Source organism: Episyrphus balteatus, chromosome 3 (assembly GCF_945859705.1).
Source record: "Episyrphus balteatus chromosome 3, idEpiBalt1.1, whole genome shotgun sequence".
NCBI classification, from domain to species: domain Eukaryota; kingdom Metazoa; phylum Arthropoda; class Insecta; order Diptera; family Syrphidae; genus Episyrphus; species Episyrphus balteatus.
In genome coordinates, this window is record NC_079136.1 from 126250904 (window position 1) to 126274582 (window position 23679).

The 23679-nt window shown below is 30.1% G+C and overlaps 1 protein-coding gene across 6 annotated transcripts in view; it reads right to left on the minus strand.

The window, feature by feature from the left end:
• Positions 1-1484: 1484 nt before the first annotated feature.
• Positions 1485-23679, minus strand: part of LOC129916830 (protein numb) — a 323367-nt gene continuing 301172 nt past the window's right edge. For 5 of the 6 annotated variants that reach the window (XM_055997018.1, XM_055997014.1, XM_055997017.1 and 2 more), the window contains 2 exons: positions 8487-8735; positions 1485-3639 (listed from right to left, as the gene is read on the minus strand). In XM_055997018.1, the coding sequence (XP_055852993.1) occupies positions 2278-3639; positions 8487-8693 (1569 nt within the window). In that variant the 5' untranslated portion in view covers positions 8694-8735 and the 3' untranslated portion in view covers positions 1485-2277. Of the gene's footprint in view, positions 3640-8486; positions 8736-8905; positions 9187-23679 lie in introns of those variants that run through there. The other variant, XM_055997013.1, reaches the window with a different exon arrangement.

Here is a 23679-nt window from a genome sequence, read left to right on the forward strand (position 1 = left end):
AGTCTAACGAAATCTCAAATAAAAGAAAACAAAATAAAAACACAAAGAATAATGACTTATGCCCGCATTTGTCAATATGCCTCACATTTTATGGCTTCTTCATTGAATGCTTACAAGAGATCAAAGCGGATTTCAATTGTTTTTTTTTTTTTTTTAAATTTCATTTGACCACATTTAGACGGCATTTAGAGTAAATGCATTTTTTACGTTTCGTTGGATATAATATCTGTTTTTTTTTTTTTTTAAGCTGCAAACATACTCGTGGGTATTTTTGAAAAGAAGGTTACAATTGATATCATATGAAACTCTGTGGAAAAATAATTGTAGGTACAAAAATTTCAAAAAACCTAAAATTTTTGTTATTTTTTAAATGTATTTGTGTTGAAGAATTTGTAATGAAAAGAGCTTAAAGCTGTTGTAGAGCTTTTTTTTTTAAATAAAAATTTATTTCGAGAATTTTGTTTCATGTTTTTTGAAGACCTGATTGATTAGAAACATTTTGATGAAACGAGCTTAAAACTTTTGAAGAGCTTTTTTGTTGAAATTCTTGAACAAAAATTATTAATTTATTTCATTACTAAAAATGTAAACGTTTTGGTAAAAAAACAAGAACTTAAAGCGTATAGGAATTTATGAATAAAATGATTAAAAAATTAAATTAAATAATCAATTCAAAATATTTAACTTTATATTTGAAAATTTCTTCTCAAACCTTATAAAAGCTATTTTGAAAAAAAAAAAAAATTCGAGCTTTATTTTTTAATTTTTAAAAACGATAAGCAAGATAAATGTTAAATTCAAGGATCCAAACTCTGTGTTGATGCATTTTAAAAAGTGTTCTTGATATTTTAAATAATTTATGTTCCCTTTAAGATATAAGTAAAACATAGAAAACTTTAAAATAGCTCGTTTAGAGAAATTTACATTTTAGGTAGAATTTTTTGTTCTTTTTATCAATGTCTCGTTTTAAATCTCGTGAAAAAATTTAAAGTTAGGATATATTTCTCTCAAAAAGCTCACCTAACCATTTGCATGCATACAAAAATAAAGTATTTATTTCCACTTAAAGTCCATGCAAATAGTTCAAATATTTAAAAGCTCACAAAAAGCTTTATCCGAAAAAAAAACATTATCTTCAATTTAAATTAATAAGTTACCTCAATTAATGTTTAAATTTAAATAGGAAATCACTGCTAATATTTGAAAAAAAAAAAAAACAAAATAATTTTCAATATGCATAAGATGCAAAATCAAAGCTTTTTTTCTAAGTAAGTATTTAACTATGGTGGGCACAAACAGGATGGAGGGATTGTATTTCATGATGTTATACTAATATTTTATTCTTTTAAGTTTTATTTTATAATATCTCTATTATCTCTACAACTAGTTAATAACAAGGAAAAATGTATGCGTATGTATAATATGTATATATTTTTCTTTTATAATTTTTTAGTTTATGCAAGCATTTTTTTTTGTGTTTGTAGTTCTTTTTTTTTTGTCTTTTCTAAATTAATGTGAATACAAATACTTTAAATTTCATACATACATATATAAATATAATACAATTTGTACAAAGAAAAAAAAAAGGAAGAAAAGATATAAAAATATAGGTATTAAAGAAGAAATTTTTTTAATTTGGAAAATTTAAGAGGCCAATAAAAGAGAACTGGAGAAAAAATATTTGAGAGCTTTTGAGCTTAATTTTTGTCAAGTTCATTAAATTTTTTTTCAAGAAAAAGGGAGGGTTTAAGAAAAAAAAAAGCTTTTGAAAAATTTTTGGTGAAAAAGCTTTCATGATCAAAAAGCTTATTATTGAATACAGTAAATAGAAATCAAAAGGATTTATGAAAAGACACCGCAACTAGAGTTTGAAAAGATTTTTGAAAAAGCTCTTTCTAAGCTTTTAATACTTGTTTAAGTCAAAGTCAAGATCACTATGAAAAATTCAATTTTCAAAAGCTTCTTTCTATACAAAAAGCTCATCTATAAAACTATGACTCAAAAGCTCTATTTTTTCTCTCTATCTCTCTTATTGGCTTAAAACTTAGGAAATATGGTAATTATCTTTTTTTATATAAAACAATTTTTAGTTTTTTTTTTTGCTGATCATCAATAACAAATAACAATTAATTTAAAAAAAAATTAAACAAAAACAATTAATTTAAAGATTCCCCCCCCTCTCTTTTGCAGTGGTAGTGCAGTTATTATAATAATTTTTAATATTTTTTTATAAATTTAATATTTTTTTTATTTTTCGAATAAACAAAAACTTATATCCTACAGTTGCACCTGAAACGATTGCACAGGTGCCTTCGGCGGCGATATAAACGGATTTGTATTATGATGTTTTTCAGGCGTTGTCGCCTTTGTCACTCCCGCCACCCATTCAGCATCGAACGGATCATTGGGAGACAGAGCCGACGACATTGGAGCGGCACTCATCGACTTGGCTCGCGATTGCAACGACAATGTTGGTGGTCGCTTCAATATCGGAGCTGGAGATGTACTTTTAACTACTTGGCCCAACCATTGGTCGGCATTAGGAAGTGGTGTTACCGCTTCAACCGGAACCGTCCTTGGCGAAGCAGCAACACCCAACGGAGAACTGGGTGTGGTTAGAGGGGTTGTAATTGCTGTTGTTGGAGTAACTACAACTGTCGCCACCGCTGTCGGTGGACTGGAAGTTACACGCGGAGACACTTGAGCTGTGGGTGGTGTTTTTGTAGTAACCCGATCCAAAATGGAACTATAACCATTGTTACTACTGTGTAAAATAGGAGTAACTGCCGCAGGATTATTCATAATATTATGCTTCTCGGCTAATATATTTTGATTAATGCTCAGGTTATTGTTAAAATTCAGATCGTCAGAATCACTCTGGGTGAGCAATGACAATCCTTGGCTAAGTTCCTGGCACAGCTGGCTAACAGTATCCACTTCGGTGAGCGATCTCAATGGTGATATCTCTGGAATTGGTGAGACATTGCGATTTGGAGTGGTTAGAGCGGCTCCACCGGCATCCAAAAATGCCTTTTGTCGTTCCGCATTGGACGGAAGATCATTGATGCGCAGCGACATTTGTCGTTTGAACGGTGACTGACTACCGATCACCCGGAATGAACCTTGTCGCTCCAACATTGTCGGATTAGCGTGTGGTCGCTCAATTGCGAATGGATTATAGGGCTTGGGCTGAGGTGGAACCACAGCCGATGGCGTTGTTCCGCCATTGATGTCAACTCCTCGTTCATTGGCATTAGCAAGGCGTTCGGTGAGCGACTGCTGCCGGAATGAGCCAGTTCTAGTAAATGTTGAATTTTTCATATCAAAAGTCATCGTTACCCCACATTCCTTGTCGCGGCGTTGTTTACGCTCCAAGCAAACGGCAAAGGCGCATCCCACAGCATGCGACAATCGCTCGCCGGTATCCTTGCAGGCCAAGAAGCCATGACACATCCAGCGACGAGTTGTGCCATCGCGACAGATGTAACTGAAGCCACGGTCATGATTGCGATCCGGAGCACAGAAACTGACTTTCTCGATGGTTTGGTCAACGATGAGACCTTTGGTGTCGTCATCGACAACACGCAACCCATCACCGCTGACATGCAGTAGACCACGAATGGGACGACGTCGGGAGCTCTGAAATGAAAAAGAAGGTAAAACGAATTTCTGATTAATTTATTGTGACAATTGATTGAAGATTGTATAAATAGAACTTTTGCAACATGTTGTGGCGCCATTCAACTCTGTCGTTTATCGTCTGTGTGTGTTGTATCGATATCGATCGATTCAAAAGGTGATTCATTAGTAATTCATTACAAAAAAATATAAATGAAATGAAATGTAACGAGGTTATCTTTTCTAGTTGACAGTCCTATAGTATACCAATTAATTCCTATAAACCTCCTATAGAACCCACCCACATTAAATTTAATTTATTTTTGTATAAATTTGGAAAAAGTGGGCGGAATAGATGCGATATATTTGTTTTTATTTTTATTTTTTTTTATTAAAATTGCTTCCAGTTAAATAATAACCTCTTTTAAACCAATTTGTGTTTTTCTGTCATAGCATTTCACTTAAATTTATTTTTGAATCGTCAACGTCGTGTCGCTCTTCTGTGGGTTAACCATGAACGAATGAGGACGAGAAATCCAAACCCAAACAAAGTATAAGGAGGAGAGTGAGAGATTAGATAAATTAAAAAGCTCTAGCAAAGTCAGAGATATAGGATGGTTGTGACTTTTACGACCTTTTTCCGCTTTCTTGCATCTTTGCAAATTGAGGAAGAAGATGAAAAGTTGTCAATTATCACTTAAAAAAAACAAGGTTTAAAAGTTTCAAGAGCGGATTTGATGAAGAAGAAAATTTAGGAAATTAGTGTAGAGTATGAGATAATTTTAATCATATCATGACAAGGCTTTGAAATGATTCAAGTTTGTTAAAAAAAAAAAAAAAACAAATCAAGAAAGATTCTTAAGAAAAAATTCAAGAATTTAATCAAAAAGTCGAAGAAACCAAGTTTAACTAAAGAAATGGTTGAAAATTCTCTTTAAAATGGTCAACAACAGAACCTATCTTCATCATCTTCATTAACTCAAGAAACCGCACAAGAAAGTGACATATCTGAATCAAATTTGTCAAAAGCTTCAGAAAATGAAGAGTCTTTAAATAATCTAATCAGCCTTCTACTAATTTTCCAAACGAAGAAATGATCTTGTGAAGATTTTATGTACCGAATTCTTTATCAAATTCTTTATCAAAACAAGAAGTCCAGTTTTAGAAGTTAACGAACCATCTTCATCAAGCTGTGGTAAAAAAAAATTCACCAACTACTAGAAGGTATTTTGAAGATCAACGATCTAGAATGTTCTACTGCAAATGAAGAATCTTCAATATCAAACAACGAAGATCCAATAGACGAATAGCAGAAATCCGGGATGAACGAAAAATTTCAGCAAATTCAGTTCACAAAGATCTTCAAAAAAACTAAGCCTTCAACCAGTCTTGTTAGTAACAATATCGTCTTCATCAAGTTCTGATCAAAACATTCAGAAACTGCTAAAATATAATTTGAAGATCAATAATCTAGAAAGTTTAACTTCAAATGCAGAATCTTCAATATCAAAAAAATGAAGATCACTAAACAAATTCTGATCCATCTTCAAGAGTTTCCGCACTCAAAGATCTTCTTAAAAACAAAGAACCAACAACACAAAATACGCGATGAACCAAAAACTCCAGCAAATTTATTTGAAGATCACAAAGATCTTCAAAAAATTAAGCCTTCAAACAGCGTTGTTAGCATAAATGTTGTCCTTATCAAGCTGTCGTCCAAACATTTAGCAACTCCTCGAAGATGATTTGAAGATCAACAATCTAGAAAGTTTAACTGCAAATTAAGAATCTTCAATACCAAACAACGAAGATCCCTAAACAAATTTTGACCCGTCTTCCAGAGTTTATGCACTAAAAGGCCTTCTTAAAAACAATGAATCAGCAACAGAAATCGGCGATGAAACAAAAACTTCAGCAAATTCATTTGAAGATCACAAAGATCTTTAAAAATTAAACATTCAGCAAGTCTTTTAAGTAAAAATGTCGTCTTCATCAAGCTGATAATTTTAAGACTAAAAATCTAGAAAGTTTAACAGAAAATGAAGAATCTTCAATATGAAATAATGAAGATTGCCAAACAAAATTCTGACCCATCTTCAAAAGTTTTTGCACTCGAAGATCTTCTTAAAAGCAAGGAACAAAAATACGCGATGAAGCAAGAACTTCAGCAATTTCAGTTGAAGATTCCAAAGATCTTCAAAAAAATCACCAAAAAATATACAAAAATTCGAAAGTTGCCTTAAAGGGTTTTTATTGACAAATGCGGCCCTTTTAATACGTCATCGCATCGTTAATTTTGTAACACTTTCCGCGGTGGTGGTGGAGAAGAAAAATGATGAGACTACTTTTCTAATAATCGAGAAATGATGTCAATGATCTCTTTCTCTCTCTCTTTATCTGGCACTCTGCGTTCTTCGTCTCGAGTATAACGATACGACTTTGAGACTTTAAATTCAAATTAAATTATCTAAAGCACTTAAATGAGACTTTTACTTCAGCATAAATGACCCTTGATTCTATAAGTTTGTTGTGTTGCTTATTTTTTTTTTTACTTTTTTTTCAAATTAAGTTCGCATAAACTTTCATCAAAATCATGGATTTGTGGTTGAACTTTTGTAGTGGAGAATGGTTAGTCGTCATCGTCATCATCACAAATGGCAAATTTCACATGATGACAATAATTTGATTATATTCATCAAAGAAGAGATATACAGTGTATATGTGTAAAATAATTGAATAATTAATTTTAATTACTAACTGAGTGCCAAAGGTTGGTAGAAGATTATTATTATTGAACAGAAGTACTCCTATAAGCTATAATAGTCCTCTTTAACTGTAATTAGATATTCAAAAAGTTTAAATGCGGTATTTGCAATTAATGTTGGGCGGGAGAGTGTAGGTCACGACTTAACTTAATGGGGACAAAAAATTATATTCAAAGTTAAGAGAAGAAAAAAAGGTCAATAAGAAGATAATTGTGTCAAAAAAAGGTCATAAGATTTTAGAATGAAAAATACCTAATAATAATAATAATCATTGGAGAAAGATAATGGAAAAAGTTTTTGATGGATTTTTTTTTGTTCAGCCAAGAGATAGATGACTTAATAAGGCAAGAAGAAATTGGGAACACCCAATTCTCCAGAACTAAATACATAAGTCTATAAGTCTTGGTTTGGAGGATTTTTTTTTTTTTCTAATTCAAAATAAATTGATTAAACATTTGTTTTTGTTTGTTCGGGTTGTATATTAACCGAACTTTAAAACAGTGCGTGGAGGTTTTTTTTAATTGTATTCATTTTTCAATCCTTAAACTTGGTGTCAAGTTAATTAAGAAGACTAAAAATGAGATTTTTTGAATTTCAGAGAAAGCGTGAAAAAGATATCGTTTTTTTTTATCAAGTTGGGTTATGGAAGTGATTTTGGAACGTAAACATGGTTTTTTGATTTTAGTTTACAATACGAGTAAGTAGTGTTGAATGCCTTCCACAATCATACAAACTAAGGGTTCTAACTTAGTGACGAGGATTGTGGAAGGTATTCATTATTTTTTCATCTAGGAACATTTCAAAATTATTGTGGAACGTATTCAAATTTTATTTTCATGGTTTAGTTAGTTGAAACATTCAAGTCTTGAACTGATGGTGGATCTGCGTGATCCTTTTTTAAGGTATGTGGAATGTATTTGATTTATTTATTATTATTTTACTTTCTATTCATCAAGGAAAAACTAAAACCAATATGAAAATTATTTATTTTTGTTTTTTTTTTTTTTATCAGTGGGTTTCTCATTAAAAAAATTGAGCGAAGAATAATTGATTATGGAACTAATTTTTCAACAAATTAATCCTTGGAACCAATTTAACTAAAAAGAATTCTTATACATTATGGATGCATGTAATTACAGTCCTACCATCCACAACCTGTATTTCTGTTTAAAGTTGTTTGATTGAAAAACTTGAGATTATTTTATGTAAGCTTAGTTGTGCCTTTTGGGTAATGCGATAGTGGAACCTTGCCATTTATCAAACTGATAAAGAAAGCTAAGTGCTCAATATAAATAAAATAGAATATTAATTGGTAATTGTAATTACATCTTTATGATACACATATATTACATTGAATTTTTTCACTTTGAATCACATGTTCCAAAACTTGTGTTTAAAGTTCCAATCTATAGTCTCGTTTATTTTCACAAGAGTTTAGTTACTAACTTTTTTTTAAGTATTTTTTTTTTTTATTGCATTGAATTTTAAATATTTCTTTGGTGAACGTATTTATGTGGAACGTATTTATGTTATATAAAATAATGGAATATAAAAGAACATTAAACAGATTGTGGAACCTAAAAAATATTATTTTAGATAAAATAAGTGAATTCGGAAAGCATCAGATTTTCACTCAACAAACAAAGCAGCATATAACTGATTGTGGAACGTATTTATTTTTGCCTCAAAACTATCTACATATTACCTGTAATTGTGTAGAACTTTTTTTTAAATCAGAGAAGAAGAATAAATAACTTTAGAACGTATTTTAATTAACACAAGTGAGTGTGGAATGTATTAGTTTTATTTGATGTGAAATTTTCTTGTTTTCCTATAAAGGATTTGAATGTGTAAAATTTGAAAAAAAAATTTGAAAAGTACTGCTTTGTATTTTTACTAAACTAAATACGTTCCACATCTCTTTAGTATTGAAAATCGTAATAAATTCCAAATAATCAAATTTTACTGAAAATAGAAACTGTGGAATCTAATGCAATGTAATTTTCAGTTAAATGAATATGTATGTATGAATTATTCTTCTTTGTTTTCTTTCAAATAGCATTAAACTATGTATAACTAAAAAAAAAAAAAAAAAATACTCACCCTCAATACTTTCAATGCCTCCTCACAAACTTGCATACCCCGAGATTCAAACACTTCTACACAGCCCAAATATTTTACAGCAAACGAGCATGTGGCCGATCTGACTGCTTGTTCGTCTGCTTGCCATTGATGTGGTTTTGATGATTCGGGAACGCGATCCTTTCTACGGCGGAATGAATCGCGAAACGATCGCCTAAGACGATCCATTTTTTTCGGTGATTTTTTACTAAAACGGAATGATGCGGATTTCTATATTTTATAAGAAAGAAAAAAAGAAATGTTAATTAAGGGTTTTTTTTTGTTGTGTAAAAAACTGCATTAAATCCACCCTCGGTTTAAGCGGTGACATTAGTAATAAAAACATAGGGAAAATTCTCAAGTATCATTATTATTGTTGTTTTTTGTTGTTGATTACCTACCCCATTTTTTACGTCTCCAAATGTGCCGCGGGTAAACCCTCTTTCTAAGGGTTCATGTGTATGTGACGATGAGTTTCCCATGCTGGTTCAGTTTTTTTGTTTTGTTTTGTTTTTTTATTTTTATATTTTTCTTGAAGAAAAACTTGGATTGATTTTCTTCTCTTGTCTAGAAATTCTTTTTTCAATTTTTGTTTTTTCTCGATATGAAGAAGTGTTAAAAAATGAAGAAAATCAATTTGAATTCCATTCAACAGCTGAAGTTTACTTATTTTTTTTTTTTTTAACTTTTTTCTAATTCAATTGAATTAAATTACTTCGCCAAGGAGTAACTTTTTCGTTGAACAGAAAAAAAAAAAAAAATAATAATAAAAAAAATTGATCCAGAATAAGGCAGCTCGTGTGTATGTGTGTTTAACTTTATTTTGCCTTCTTATTTTTTTTTGTAATAAAAGAGGCAGCAAAATGTTTAAATTTAACTCTTTTTGATTAAATTTATATAGCAAAGATGCACGGAGATTGATGGCAATTTGATTGATTTTAATTGAATGATTTATTCAATATTAATTGCATTTGATTTATATTGGATCGGATTCGATTGTGTTTATTTGTTGTTGAAGAAATTATTGTTGATTAGATAGTTTGACTTGGAGTTGTGATGAGATCAGATCTATTGCAATTGTTGTAATTTTATTTTTGAACCAATATTTTGGAATGAACCTTAAAAGTTAAAAAAAAAGGAAATTTATAAAATAAAATTGTTGTTTGTTTGTTTTTTTTTTTTTTTGTGTCCACTTTAGGTTGTTGTTGCTTTTTGATTGATTTTACACTCTTATTCATAATAAGTCGGTAACTTAAACAATAAAGGGTAAAGCCCTTAAATGATTTTTAATACCAAAATTCGAGACATCCTAAAAGACTGTTCTTGGCCTGTTGTATGTTGTGGATTATAAACATTTTTCATTTCTTTCGTTCATTGGCATGGATTTTAAAGTTTTATATTACCCAGTTTCTATTTGAATTTTCGGTTTTTCCATACTCCACAACTTTTGTGGATCGTATTGAAAAAAATATTTTGAATTTTTGTGCAATGTATGATGTAAATACGTTCCACAAAATTTTCTTAGCTCAATTTTCAATTCTGAAAGATGAAAAGTCAAGGAAGTCAGGTCAAATAGAATATAAAGCTTCAATAATGAAGAATAAAATAAATGAATACGTTCCACAATATATATTAGGCAATATATCCTAAATTTCTAAAGATGAAACCTCAATTAAAATTGTCTAAAAAAAGGATGTGGAATGTATAAATGAAGGAAATGCATAAAACATGACAAACTATTGTGTATTTTTTAACTGAATCGGTAAATGCGTTCCACAAACCATTTGACTAAATAAAAACCAATATGAATCTATAATCCACAAAATTTCAGGGTCCATTTTTAAATTTCAGATGAAAAAACCTCAATAAAAATTGGCAAAACAGCATTAACATTTAACAGAAGTACTAAAATGTATGAAATTGAACCTAAATACGTTCCACAAGCCATTATTTCAGTTTCTAATCATGAAATATCAATACAAATTGACAATAAGATGTTTTGAAATTTTCGAAATTTGAGCAAATAATTATTAAAATCAAAACATCAGTAATAAAATGTACCAAATTTAAAGTGAATACGTTCCACAAGCGATAATTTTAGTTCCTGATCAACAAACTTCAGTACAAAAAGAGAAAAATACTGTAAAATTTTTCAAAATTTCAACGAATAAGATTATTCAAGTTAAAACAGAAATAATAAGATTTTTGAAATTTAAACAAAATACGTTCCACAAGCCATAATTTCAATTTCTGAGAACAGAAATTCCAGAAAGACACTTAGATAGTGTAGGAAAATTTTCTAGTGAAATATAATAAATCAACAAAAACTAAAATAAACAATGTGGAATGTAAATTTGAAGCATTCTAATAATATTCATAATTTCCTCTTTATCATCTCATTATACTTCCTATGCTGCTTTTGTTCCAAAGCAATATTAATAATAATTCACCTTTTCAAAGGATATTATCTTTTCGCATAACGAACGCATATTGAAGTGTTTTTATACACCAGACAACATCGTGCAGTCTCTCCCAGAAAACAACAACACTTGAAACTCCACAGAAGCATTAAACTTGGAATATTTTAGAGAGAGTTCCGACTAAAAATTCAAATAAAATAAGTGTCATGAATGAGTTAGAAGGAATTTTGAAGCAAAAAAAAGATGAACAATATTTTCGTTATAATAAAATAAATGAAGAACTTCCTTTCTATATCCTTTTCTTACAACGGAACGCAACCCTCTCATGTTTTTTGAAGTTCTCTGAAAGTCTCTTATGGAATAATAATTAGTAAGCTGATCTTAAGAGTTAAAGGCTATGGCGACGACGAAGATGATAATGATGATGAAGGATAGAAGGAACATTAAGTCATTTTCTTAAAATTTCTTCTAAATGAAAATCGTGAAAGTATCCTCTTGAAAATAAACTCACTGAGTGTTCAGCTCAGTGTCTTTCCAGTTAAACTATCTTTCAAGTCTCTCTACCTCTCTCTAACTCTCTTGTAGAGTGCATGTTTTATTTTACCTTCCTTAATTTTCATTTGAAAAATTGAAAATTCACACGGTGTGGTGTTATGCAATTTAATATAGGTATAAGGTAAGTCGTTCATTTAATAAAATATCCTTGTGCATAGGTATTTCCTCCCCTACGCAAATTGCCGGAATTTAGTTTTTTCTTTTTTCTTAATGCTTCTACCTCCCTGTTCATTTTAGTTTTTTTTTTTTTTTTTATTCATTCAAAGGATAAAAGTTGATTTGAATTTTATATGAGAGAGAACCAAGGAAATTACTTTACATCAAATTTTGTGTCGTGGGAATTTTTTTTATTTTTTTTTTTTTTCAATTTTTTTGTTGTGTCCTTAATTTGTTGATGCATTACAAAAAGGACACACAGAAGCAAAGAAAAAGCTCGGTTAATCACGATTAGTTTTGATGACTTTTTGTAAGGGAAACAAAATCTCCAAACACTTGAAATGAAAAGTGCTAACATCCTGGCAATGCTCCATTTATTTCGGAGAAGACAAAGGATCGAAAAAGGATATGCTTGTTGTTGCATGTGTGTGGATGTGGATGTTCCATGACAGCAAATGTGTATCTTAAACTGCATCTGCTTTCCAAAAAAAAAAATCAAAAAAAAAAAGAAGAAGAAAGAAAGAAAACATCCATCGCATCCTTCAATTTTATTTTTAAATCCTGCTGCCATATAAACAACAAAGGATATTTTGTGTATTGAGAGTGAAACCGCTGCTGTATAATATGAGTGAAGATGAAGATCTGCTAATGCAAAGGAATTCCGTTCACTTGCTTTTTATTACTATAGCGTGCTGTGGCGTAACCATTAGGACGAAGGATATACAATTTTTAAACGGATGTGTGCGTGAGAATTGTCGTATATTTCCGTCATTCCAACAAAGAACCTCAACACACACTCACATTAGGGAATTGAATATGTATATTCATTACGCAGTGCAAATGTCTATAACATGAATGAGAATTTATCCTCGTGTTATGCTCCGGCTGTTTTGAGACCTGAAGTACCAGCAGGACGCCTCTTAACATCTGTCAATTTTGTTTTTTTTTTTTTTTTCCTCTTCATTTGGCGTGAGGATAGTTTTTTTTGTTGTTTTTGTTCATTTTTGAATATTTTTTATTCAAAACAAATGGCATATCGATTACATGGATGGCGTTTTGTAAAAATCTTTTAATGGTTAAAGTTCCTTTTGGAGACAATTATTATTACTTTGGCTACCGCTGATTGTGTTCATTCAGAAGGAAAAGAATATTTCCCAACCCATTTATCCTGTGTGAAATTTTACAATTTTGTTCCATTTTGTTGGTTATCCATCATTATCATCATCACTGACCTAATGATTTATATTTTTTTTTTTTTCAAATCTTCAGGTAGGATAACTGCAAGGATATACGACGACCGACATCAGCGCAGCATGTAACACACTTCCAAGGAGGACATTAATTGCAAAGGGGGAATTTTATTGTAAATTTTATTTTATATGAAATCTTAAATTTGAAGAAATAGAGGGGTTACAAAGTAAGAAAAGGTAATCCTGGAAAAATTCGCACACAAAAATCTTGGTGGTGTTTTGAGAGATGAAAGAAAAAAAAGGTCAATTTTTTTTTTCTTTGAAGAATTTTTTTTTTGTTAGAAATAGAAAATATTCTCAGGATCTAGACCACAATAGGTGATAAGGGGGTGAGATTTGAGTGGGAATTTTTTTTTTTTTTCTTAAAATTAGGTAAAATGAATCTTGGGTGATTTACCTACCAATGACAGCTGTACATATCTTTAATTAAATTTTACATTCCACAACTTTGATTTTAAATTTAAGCCGATTGTATTTTGCTTTGTGGAACTTTTTAAACCATCTGGACTGCCTACTCTCTTGAAAATGTCATCCGCTAAAATTGTGGAACGCATTAATATTTCATATTAACTGCGATACACATAATTCATTTTTTGATTTAAATAATTTTTACTTAATTTTCGAACTTTTCAAGACTCTTGGGCAATCATTTATTATACTATTCCTGAGATGTTGTGGAACGTATTTTTTAATGACTTTTCTGTAACAATTCGTTGTGACTTATTTTAAGTATATGAACTCAAAGATTTGTAATATTATCATTTCAGACGTTCCACATCTCAATTTTTATTTATGTAAAGTCTCAATAACTGAATTTAATATTCTACTCCATCAACTTTCCACGAGGCAACATATTAAAAAAAAAAAAAAATGTGGAACATACCTATTTACTTGACATTTCTACAAATCCTTGATATTTATTGCGTGTGATGTTTATTATGAAATAAACAAAAAAGCTCAATTCTTATTGTAAAGTGGAAAATAAAATAAAATTTGTAGTGAAAAACGTTTAAACGAAAGTTGAATAACTCTTGTCGGAATGCAACTAAAAAATGTAAAGTGGAAAAGTACGTTCCACTTTACATTTTTTACGACAAGAAACTAGTAAAATTAGTGAGAGCATTTCTGAAAACTTATTATTTCCTAATCAAATGTGAAATCCAAAGTTTTGGAATTTAAGAAAGTTATTCGTCAAGTGAAATGAAAAATTTTATAAGTTCCACATTATGTTGTGGAACATATTTTAAATATTTAAGCATGTGCTTGAAAGGGAATAGTACTTATTACCTACGCAATATTGACCAACCAAAAGGGCTGTAAGATGTAACGCCTTTTGTGGAATGAAAAACTAATGCATTTCTCAACGTATTGTAACGTAAAATTTCAGTTTCTGAAAAAGTTACCCGAAAGAAGGGAGGCTAAGTTAACATACGAAAACCTAACATTCTTCAATCAAATAGCTTTAAGTCAAAATGTTGTTTGTGGAATGTAGCTTAGATCTGACAATTTCAAAAAAAAAAAAATGTCTTCTATGAATATTTGAAAGCATCTGAGTGGTAAGCTTATAGCTAGAGTGCAAGAATTTTCTTATTGTGTGTCCCAATTCGTAATAAAAAGAAATCCATAGAACGAACAGCAAAATGCATTTGGAGAATTGCTTTTGTGAAAGGACTTTATTTAATTTTACCTCTAAAGTATTACGTAGATTCTTCATACGAAAATGCAACAATCTCTATCGATGTTGAACTAAATGCCTAGAATTTTAATTTAAATATCTAAAGGTCAAGTAAATCGCATTTAAATATTCTCCTCAGGAATACAAAGAATTTTTTTCCATCTTCCAATCCTCCTCCACCCAGGAGTCACGTTGCAATTTAATTTTGTATGTATGTACCTCTTTCAATCTGCTTATGCACTTCACTATGCTAAGAGAGACCACCTTCACTTCGTGATCTCATCTAATCGACTTTGGTTAAGCTATTTGTTTTACCAATTGCATTTTTTTTTGTTTTTAATTTTTTTCATCACACGATTTTCACGTTCCCAGTGTGCTAAGCACTTAGAGGTTAGGTAAACTTCTTCGTGGAACAACAACAAAAATTATTATGACTCACACAATTTTCTATCTAGTATAGTTGTTGCTATGGGTCTCTCTAGAATATGTAAAAAGTCCAATGCACCCTCATATTGATTATTCTCATAATTCTGACAGGTTACTGAAAGAATTTACAAAAAAAAAAAAAAAACTGAAAATGCAACGAAACAGGTAAAAATGTAATCAAGGTTATAGACGACCTCCGTGTTAATATTTTTCACCCAGCATGGATAGAAATTATTGTGTTTATGGAAATGTAATACAATTTTATTTTTGGAATGAGTCATAATGTGGTCAGAGAAGTGGTTATTGGTTCTAGAGAGAGCTAGCTCACCACTCTTAGTCATGAAAAGGTTCTCAGAATTTTTGTGGTCGTTACTTATTACTCATCGATTTTTTGTTTGTGGTTAACATACAAAAAAGTATAATGCTTTTAAAGTAGGTTGAATCTAATTAGCGTTACTTTTTATTTACTTGTCATGTCATTCTTTCAACAGATTAGTTTAAAGGGTCCATCTCAAAGTAGATTTGCTAAAATTCATGCTGCCTACAAGGATTAAAACGTTGTGGAAATTCTTTGTCTTTTTCGTTCCACAAATTGACAAATTGGAATTGAAGATATGTATTATCCATGCTAACAATTTAGAAGGAAAATATAAAGTGGTAAATATCGTGGAAAATATGTTTTATTTTCGTTCCACAATATATGAAATCTATTTTTTTCATTTCAAAAGAATTATGCATTAACATTTCTTTTTTCTTGCTCAAATTCATACTAAATAAAAGAATTAAATTGTTGTGGAACCCATTTGTCTTTTTCGTTCCACAAGAACGAAACTGAAACATTTTTTTTTTTTTTTTATTCTTCTGTATGGAATTGAGGATATTTACTAACCACACCAACAATTTTGAAGGAAAATGTGAAGTATAAAACATTGTGGAAACTATTTTTGTTTTCGTTCCATAATATGGAACGTATTTGTCTATTTCAATTCACAATACATTATCGTCTATTTTCCTTAGTTGGTTATGGAATCGAGAAAGTTTTTTAATCATGCCAACAATTTTAAATGAAAATGTGAAGTGGTAAACGTTGTGGAACCTATTTCTCTTTTTCGTTTCAAAAGATTGAAAATAGCTAAAATATGTTTTTTTTTTCAATTTGAGGGAATTTTTTTTTAACAATTCCAACATTTTTTAATTGAAAATGTTTAGTGATAAATGTTGTGGAGCCTATTTTCATTTTCGTTCCACAAGACTCTTTTTTCGTTGTAAAAGAACGGTACTTGAACATTTTATTGTTTTTTATTTCGGTATAGAATTGAGAACATTATTTATTTAATATGCAAACTATCTAAATTAAATGAAAATGTGAAGTTAAAAACATTATGCAACCTGTTTGTTTCGTTCCACATGATGCAATAATGCTTTAAAATGTGTTGTAATCAGCATATTGATATCAAGAAGTTTATTTTTTCAAATGTCAAGATTCAAGGTTACATTGCATTTTTTTCATGTGTAAATTATATATCAATTTATCAATTGAAAATGCTTTTTTTTGTATCTTCTCTTAGCATTCAACAAAAGAATACGATTTGTCTTTTTTTTCTTAATTTCTATCTTAAGAGTGTCACTTTATCATTCTTAAAAGTATCTTCTTCTCTCTAGTGACATTTTTTTGATATCCTCACAATAAAATACAAAAATAAAAAAAAAAAAATTAAAAATCTTATCTTGTATCTTGAGATGTTTTACAGAATTTCCTATTATTCTTGATACTTGTTTGACATTTTGTTACACAATTTGTATCATGTTTTTTTTTTGTGTTGTTGTATTTTTTCAAAATATACATCAAAACTCTTGATGAAACACGCAATAGACATTTTTATTTTACCACATTGTTCGTCTCCTATAAATTCCTTTCGGCGAATGAACTACCTTATACCTACAGTGTTTCGGATTACATTTATTTTTTATCTTGTGTGATGTAATAAAAAAAATAAAAAACCTCTAGAAAGCGAGCATTACCTTATGGGTGCTATAAAATCGAAAAAAAGAAATTGTGACAAAAGGTATACAAGAACCTTTTTCTTTTTTTTGCGTTTTAGTTCGAGATTTCCATTCCCCCAAATGAAAGAAAACAAAATATATACAAAAGAAAACTTCTACTCTGCATTTTTATTTAACTTTATTTTTTTCGTATCCATAAGGTTACGTTGCGGTGGATTCTATCCAGAACATAACGGTAAAATCAATAGCTTCTTATAAAGAAAGGTCTTACGATTATTCTAGGAGAGAGATATTTTCTCAAATGGCGGAGATAGGAAAACAAACAGGAACAATTGGTTCTTTCAAAATGCATTCAAGCGTGTTGATTTTGTTCTTTTTATTTCTGGGGTTTTCCTCTTTAAAGAAAAGAAGACCAGGGGCGGAATTAGTGAAAAGAAGCCTCAAGAAAATTCGTAGGGCCCAAGTTGTTCTTTTATTTAATTTTTTAAGTAGTTTTGAGAACCTTGAATATATTTTATTCTACTAAGATATTTAATTGTGAATTGTTGATAAAATGGGGGAGGGGAGGGGGGGGGGGGGGGTTGTCGATGATTTCCTTTAAAAAAGAAATGTTTAAGGTGGGACATAACTCCACACATTTTTATCAACTTACAAACTGTCTACTATCAGAAAAAAACGAGGGCCCCTTTACAAACATGGCGCCCAAAGTGAATACATTTTTCGAGTGATGACCAATCCGGCCCTGGAAAGAAATTCAAATAGTTTTATATTTCATGTTCTGCCCCCGAACTAGAATAACTTTTTGGATTTTTTTTTTTTCTTAAATTTTATCTATTTTTTTTTTTTTTTTAAAGATAAAAGAGAAAAACTTTATCTTCACGATGCGATGTTTAAGTTTTGTACCGTTTTTTTTTGGTTCAATCTGATATACTTTATTTAAAACCCAGCTATAATATCGTAACCTCCCAATCTACTCCGCCTTTGTGCATCAGAAGTAGCAGCATTAATTTCTCAAAAAGTAGGTTAAAGTTCTTAGTTCTTCTTATTTTTTATTTGTTCCTGTTGGAATTTCTCTCCTCACCATTGTCTTTCTTTTTCTTTCTTTCTTTCTTTCTCTTGATTTTAAATTTAAATTACAATTTTCAGGTAACAAAAAAAAAAAAAAACTGATTGGTCACACACTCACCCAAAAAAAAGCGGGTTTAATAAAAAATTCCAGACATTAATCAATTACAAGTCGAAGGTTTTTTTTTAGTTTTGCTTTGTTGTGTCCATTTATTTTTTTTTTTAGCTGTGGAATATGGTTTTGCTGACAAGCGATCGACGGAAGTAAGACTTTTGGTCAAAAAAACTACAAAGGTGAATGACCAACAAATATTTTTTTTGTACCTACACCTTTGTTAAGTAGGTTTGTCTTTGTGAGGAATTTATTTTTTTTTTTTTTTTTTTTTGATGACAGCCATAATCATTTTTGGAACTTTGATTTTTTTGTTTGTCATGCTATGAAAGTGTTACTGGTAGTAAGGGTTCAAGTATTTACATAATTATAATTCTAAAATTGTTCGTCAAGGCCTAGTCCTCGTTTTGAGCAAAAATGATAGCTAATTGGTATTATTTTATTCCTCGCTTTTGCTAGGAAAGTTCCAACTCGGGCGCCATTACAAAAAAAACTTAGGTATTTTCAAAAAAAACTTCTTTTCAAAAAAAGCTTTAGAGAGAGATTACAATGTTTTTGTTTTTGGTTAACATTTATCGAATTTCGGTTAAACTTCGCGACAATCCCTTCTCGGGCGCCATTTTACACATCTAACTTCTGATTTTTAGACATCATTACTATTTTATTGACGGATATAGCTGACGTTTTATTTTATCTTCTTAGATTGCTTGATATTTGGCTAAAGTACTGCATCTATAACTTTCAAATTCCTTGCCCAGGCGCCAATTTGTAAAATTCTTTATGAGTTCCTTTTAAATTAAGTACTTTATCATATATTTACTTTGCTTCACTTCCATCTATTAATTTACCCAAAGCTTTAATGACCTCAAAAGTCTGAGTCCAAAACAAAAAAAAAAAAATAAAATTATCTAACACGCGTAATATTTGTCACGTTACTTATGGTTGAATCACAAAATTCGTAAAAAAAAATCTATCATTTTTATGGCACAGGAACCTAGTTAAATTCCACTAGTCTCTAATATAATCGCAAATAAAATGCCAACCACAGTAAAATTTATTGTTTTTTTTAGAAGAGAGACATTCTGCAAACAATATGACATTCCACTGTGCAAAGTGTAGAACAAGAAGCTCCAAAAAGAATCAATCATTCTTATCTTGGCATACAGTTTTGTATCTTTTTTTTATATTTATTTTATTTTTTGTTTTGATGACGAAGGTTTATAAAGTCTTAAAATAAATACAAGAAGAACCCAAGGTAGGGTGTACATCAAGCAGCCATATTGAGACACAAAACAACAGACAGAAGCTCATCATCATCATCATCAACATCTTGTGTGTAAGGGATTAGAGGAATTGGATTTTATAGCCTACAGGGTGTTTAGGGGGGAAATATTTATACAGACAATAACATTGCAATATTTCTTTCTCTCTATACACATGGTTACCTTAAAGTTTTTTTTTTTTTTTTTAAGTTATTTAATCCCGGAAATTGTTGTCTACCTTTGTGCAAGTCAATTTTTCTTTTTTCTAAAACCCTGACTTTTGTTTGGTTTGAATTTTTTTTTTTTTTTTTAGAATAAGGCAAAAAAATAAAGAGATAAAATGTAGTTCGAAATATACGGAAGCCATATTGAAATTGCACAGTTCTTTTGTCACAGTTGTGCAGTCAAGCATTTCAAATCAAAAATGACACACTATAGTCGATGGAATAGAGTCGTAGTCTGAGATGTAAAATTGCCAAAAGAAGATTGTCAATATAGTAAAAAAAAAAAAAAAATGTTAAAAATAAGTTAAAAACTAAATAACGATAAATAAACGACAAATTTATCGCTTTTCCACGAAACAACAATAGATGCTATATGGCGATATATCTGTTTATTATATTTTAAGAGAAATAATTTAAGAAAATAGACTTAACTATCGCTTCAAGACTAGGTATGTACTTTATTCCAAGTAATTAATTAACGACAAATAAACGACAAATTTATCGCTAATTTACAACAAAAATTAGGTCCAAGATGGAGATCTGTCTGTTTATAACTTCACATTGTAAATTTTTTTAAGAAAGCCAAAACAAGATTGAATTTCATTAACTTAATAAGCAAAAAAAAGCGACAAATTTATCGCTTTTTCAAAAAAAAAAAAAACAATGGGTTCCAATACGATGACCTACATATCTATTTTATGTGAAATTAAAAAAAAAAATAGGCGGCTTAATTAACTCTCAGACTATGTGTTTAATGTAAAATAATTACCGACGAATAAACGACAAATTTATCGCTTATTTACAATACAAACTTCGTTCCAAAATGGAAATATGTCTGTTTATAAAATCATATTCTATATTAAAAAAAACAAGATTGGATCACTTAATTAATAAACGATAAAAAAGCGACAAATTTGTCGCTTTTCCTATAATACCCGATTCTTTCTACCAACCTATCTGATTAGGACATTTTTAATGTAAAAAAAAAATATTTAGAAAATAGGCTAACTTGCCTCCCAGACTATGTGTTTAGTGTGTCTGGGTTAGAAACTCCGTTGAACCAGCACTCAAAACTCTAAACAACATACACAGTTTAATGAACTTGGTTAAACCATTTTTTTCTCGTCCCTCTCCTTCATATAAATAGCTGACTCATTATAAAATTATCAATCTCAAATTTAGGTTAAAGTTAAACACTTTAAAAAAAAACTAAAGTGAAATCACTTTTTTTTTTCACTAATTGCAATCATCAAGTTAAAAGTATAATTTAATTTCAACTTGATTTTTGTCTGTGTTTTGAAAATTTCCTAATTATTATTGAATTACCCGAGTTAATACTATTCATCAAAAATCATCATTTAATAATATCTTTCAAACTCTCTCAGACAGTCAGTTATTGTTGATGATGATAAAAAAAATATATATAATATTTTGTTTTTATTTGTATCTGGCATGGAGCAATTAATCATCTCAAATGATCATCACATAAATACTCGTTACAACCAACACTCCCTGGAATTAATTTCAAACGTTCAAACAATTCATAAACTCGCACCAGAGCAGTATGTATATCTAAGCAATGAATATGAATCCATGGCAAAAGTCTAGCAATTATTCGAACCAATTAACACTAAGACTCTAAATAAAAAAAAAAAAAAGAAAAATTATCAGAAATTGTACATGGGTCGAAAAGATAGATAGATATTGGGATTTTCTACAAACTCGTGTTGTATATCGATGGCATTATGCGGGAGCAGAGTGGAAGACGGATTTTGTATTTAATTTAATTAGCTATGAAGCTTGAGGGTCTAGAAAAAATAATAATCTGCCATTGAAAAAAAAGTATAAGCTTTGTCGATAGTATGGATTCTAAGTTAGTTTCAGGGGTGAGATATGAACAAAAAAAAAAAAAAAAAACAACAAATAAGTGTTAATAATTCATGTTTAACCGGTTAGCTTTATTAATTTTTTTTATGACCAATAAGTTAAGTAAACTACTCAGAAAAGTTAGATGTTTTTATTAAAATAGTCATTGATTCATAATTTTGATTGATTTATTATTGATTTTTTTACCTTACGCTAAAAATTGAATAGAAACAAACTGAATACGTTCCACACTGCTTCCCACCTCTGTTTAAAATTTTAATATATTCGTTCTTAAGAAAAACAAGAGAATACATGAAGAAATACATAAAAAAGATTATAAATTTTAAAATTATTTTAATAATTTTGGAAATTGAAGATGTGGAACGTAAGATTTTAGAGTTCATGATTTCAGATTTAAAGTACTCGGAAATTTGGTTTGCCCTCAATATCTGTTGGCTTTATTCTAATCTCACCTACATAAGGTAAAAATAGTAAAAATGAATACGTTCCACATTGCTTTCGAGTATTTTTTTTTTCTTTATTTGTTTGAACAAAATAAAACGAAAGAAGTCATATGGAAACAAGAGAGTCAAATATTTGTCAATTGTTTTGATATTATTAGAAAATAAAAGGTGTGGAACGTAAGATTTTCAAGTTCAAGATTTGAAAGGCAAAGGATTGTCTTGCAAAGAGTTACAAATCGATTTTTAAACTCAAATTCTGCGGGAAACGATTAATTAATACGTTCTACATGGTTATTTTGTTTCAAAATCTTCTTATTTTGTTCATTCAAAAAATATTCTTCATTCACAATCAACACAAAATCCAAAAAAAAAAAAATCAACCTCGATTACCTGCCAACAGAATGATGAACAATGTAACTTACTCGTACTATCATGAACATACAAATTAAATTTTTTAATCCCTTAACAGAATTGAAAAAGTTCAAAGAAAATTTTTCAACATCGGAAAGTATTTCCAAGGGCATCATTATTATTATTGTTTTCCTTTTGTTTTATAAAAGTTGAAAAGCAATGCCAAATTGTCCCAAGTCAGTCAGAAATAATTACTTTTTCTTTTGCCATTTGCATTTAAATTAATTTTCGCCATTGCTCTAGAAGAGATTATGGAATTCTTGAAATTATCATCACCATCGCTCGTGGGGACAGGAAAAAGAAAAAAAAAAAAAAAAAAAATATCTGTCACCATCTGATACAAATATATTTTTTTCCAAAACAAGAAAATCTCATAAATTTCTGCTGATGCTGAGTCAAATATACTCGAACGAAAAACGAATTTGAGGCAATCGTTGATTTTATCACATTGTCACAAGTGTCAAAGTCCAACGTCAGATAAACGCATTATACCGACGATATGACTACGATATGTTATAGGGTGACATGAAACATGGACATGGACGATCTAATGAAATGTTCCTTCATTATGATAGTGTCCGGCCATTCTCTCCAGGCCTGGGTCTTTCAATGAGGCATGAGATGGAACGACCGAATTAATCCATTTTAAAGCTCTATGCCCACGTTGGTCGTCGTCGTCGAATATTGACAGCTTCAAGTGACATGCCAGATATTTACTCGACTCGTAGTTGATTTTTGATGATGTTTGTTCTACGCCCAGGCTTAGAGATAGCTATGGTATAGGGAATATTATATAGTTTGTGCCAACTGTCATGGATGGAGTGAATAGAATCTCTGCTCTCCATCACCTCTGCTCTCCAAATTGTTGATCACAAAATCGAAATCGAACATCTGGGTGTGTTTGTTTTTCCTATTTCATTTTTCTCTAGATTTTATGCGAGAAAAGATAGGCAGTGACGGTGTTGTGGAGGGAAAAAAAGATGTGGAATCAACTTTTTAATATGAACAAATGCATTGATTGGACTGAATGTCTGAGAGGAAATCGATTGTGATTATGAATAACGCCATGAGTCAATAGACAGAGACACTATTACAGCAGAGAGCCAGCTATTTGCAAATTGCCATTAGGGACAAGTGATCTGAGGGAACTGTAAGGGGGAGCAGGAGAATGCATACAAATCGAAATGGAAAAAGGGGGCGGATATTGTTTTCTTGTTATAATTTTTTTTTTTTATTTAATTTCTTTTTCATATTGAATTGGATGAACATGTGTCACGAGGGTATT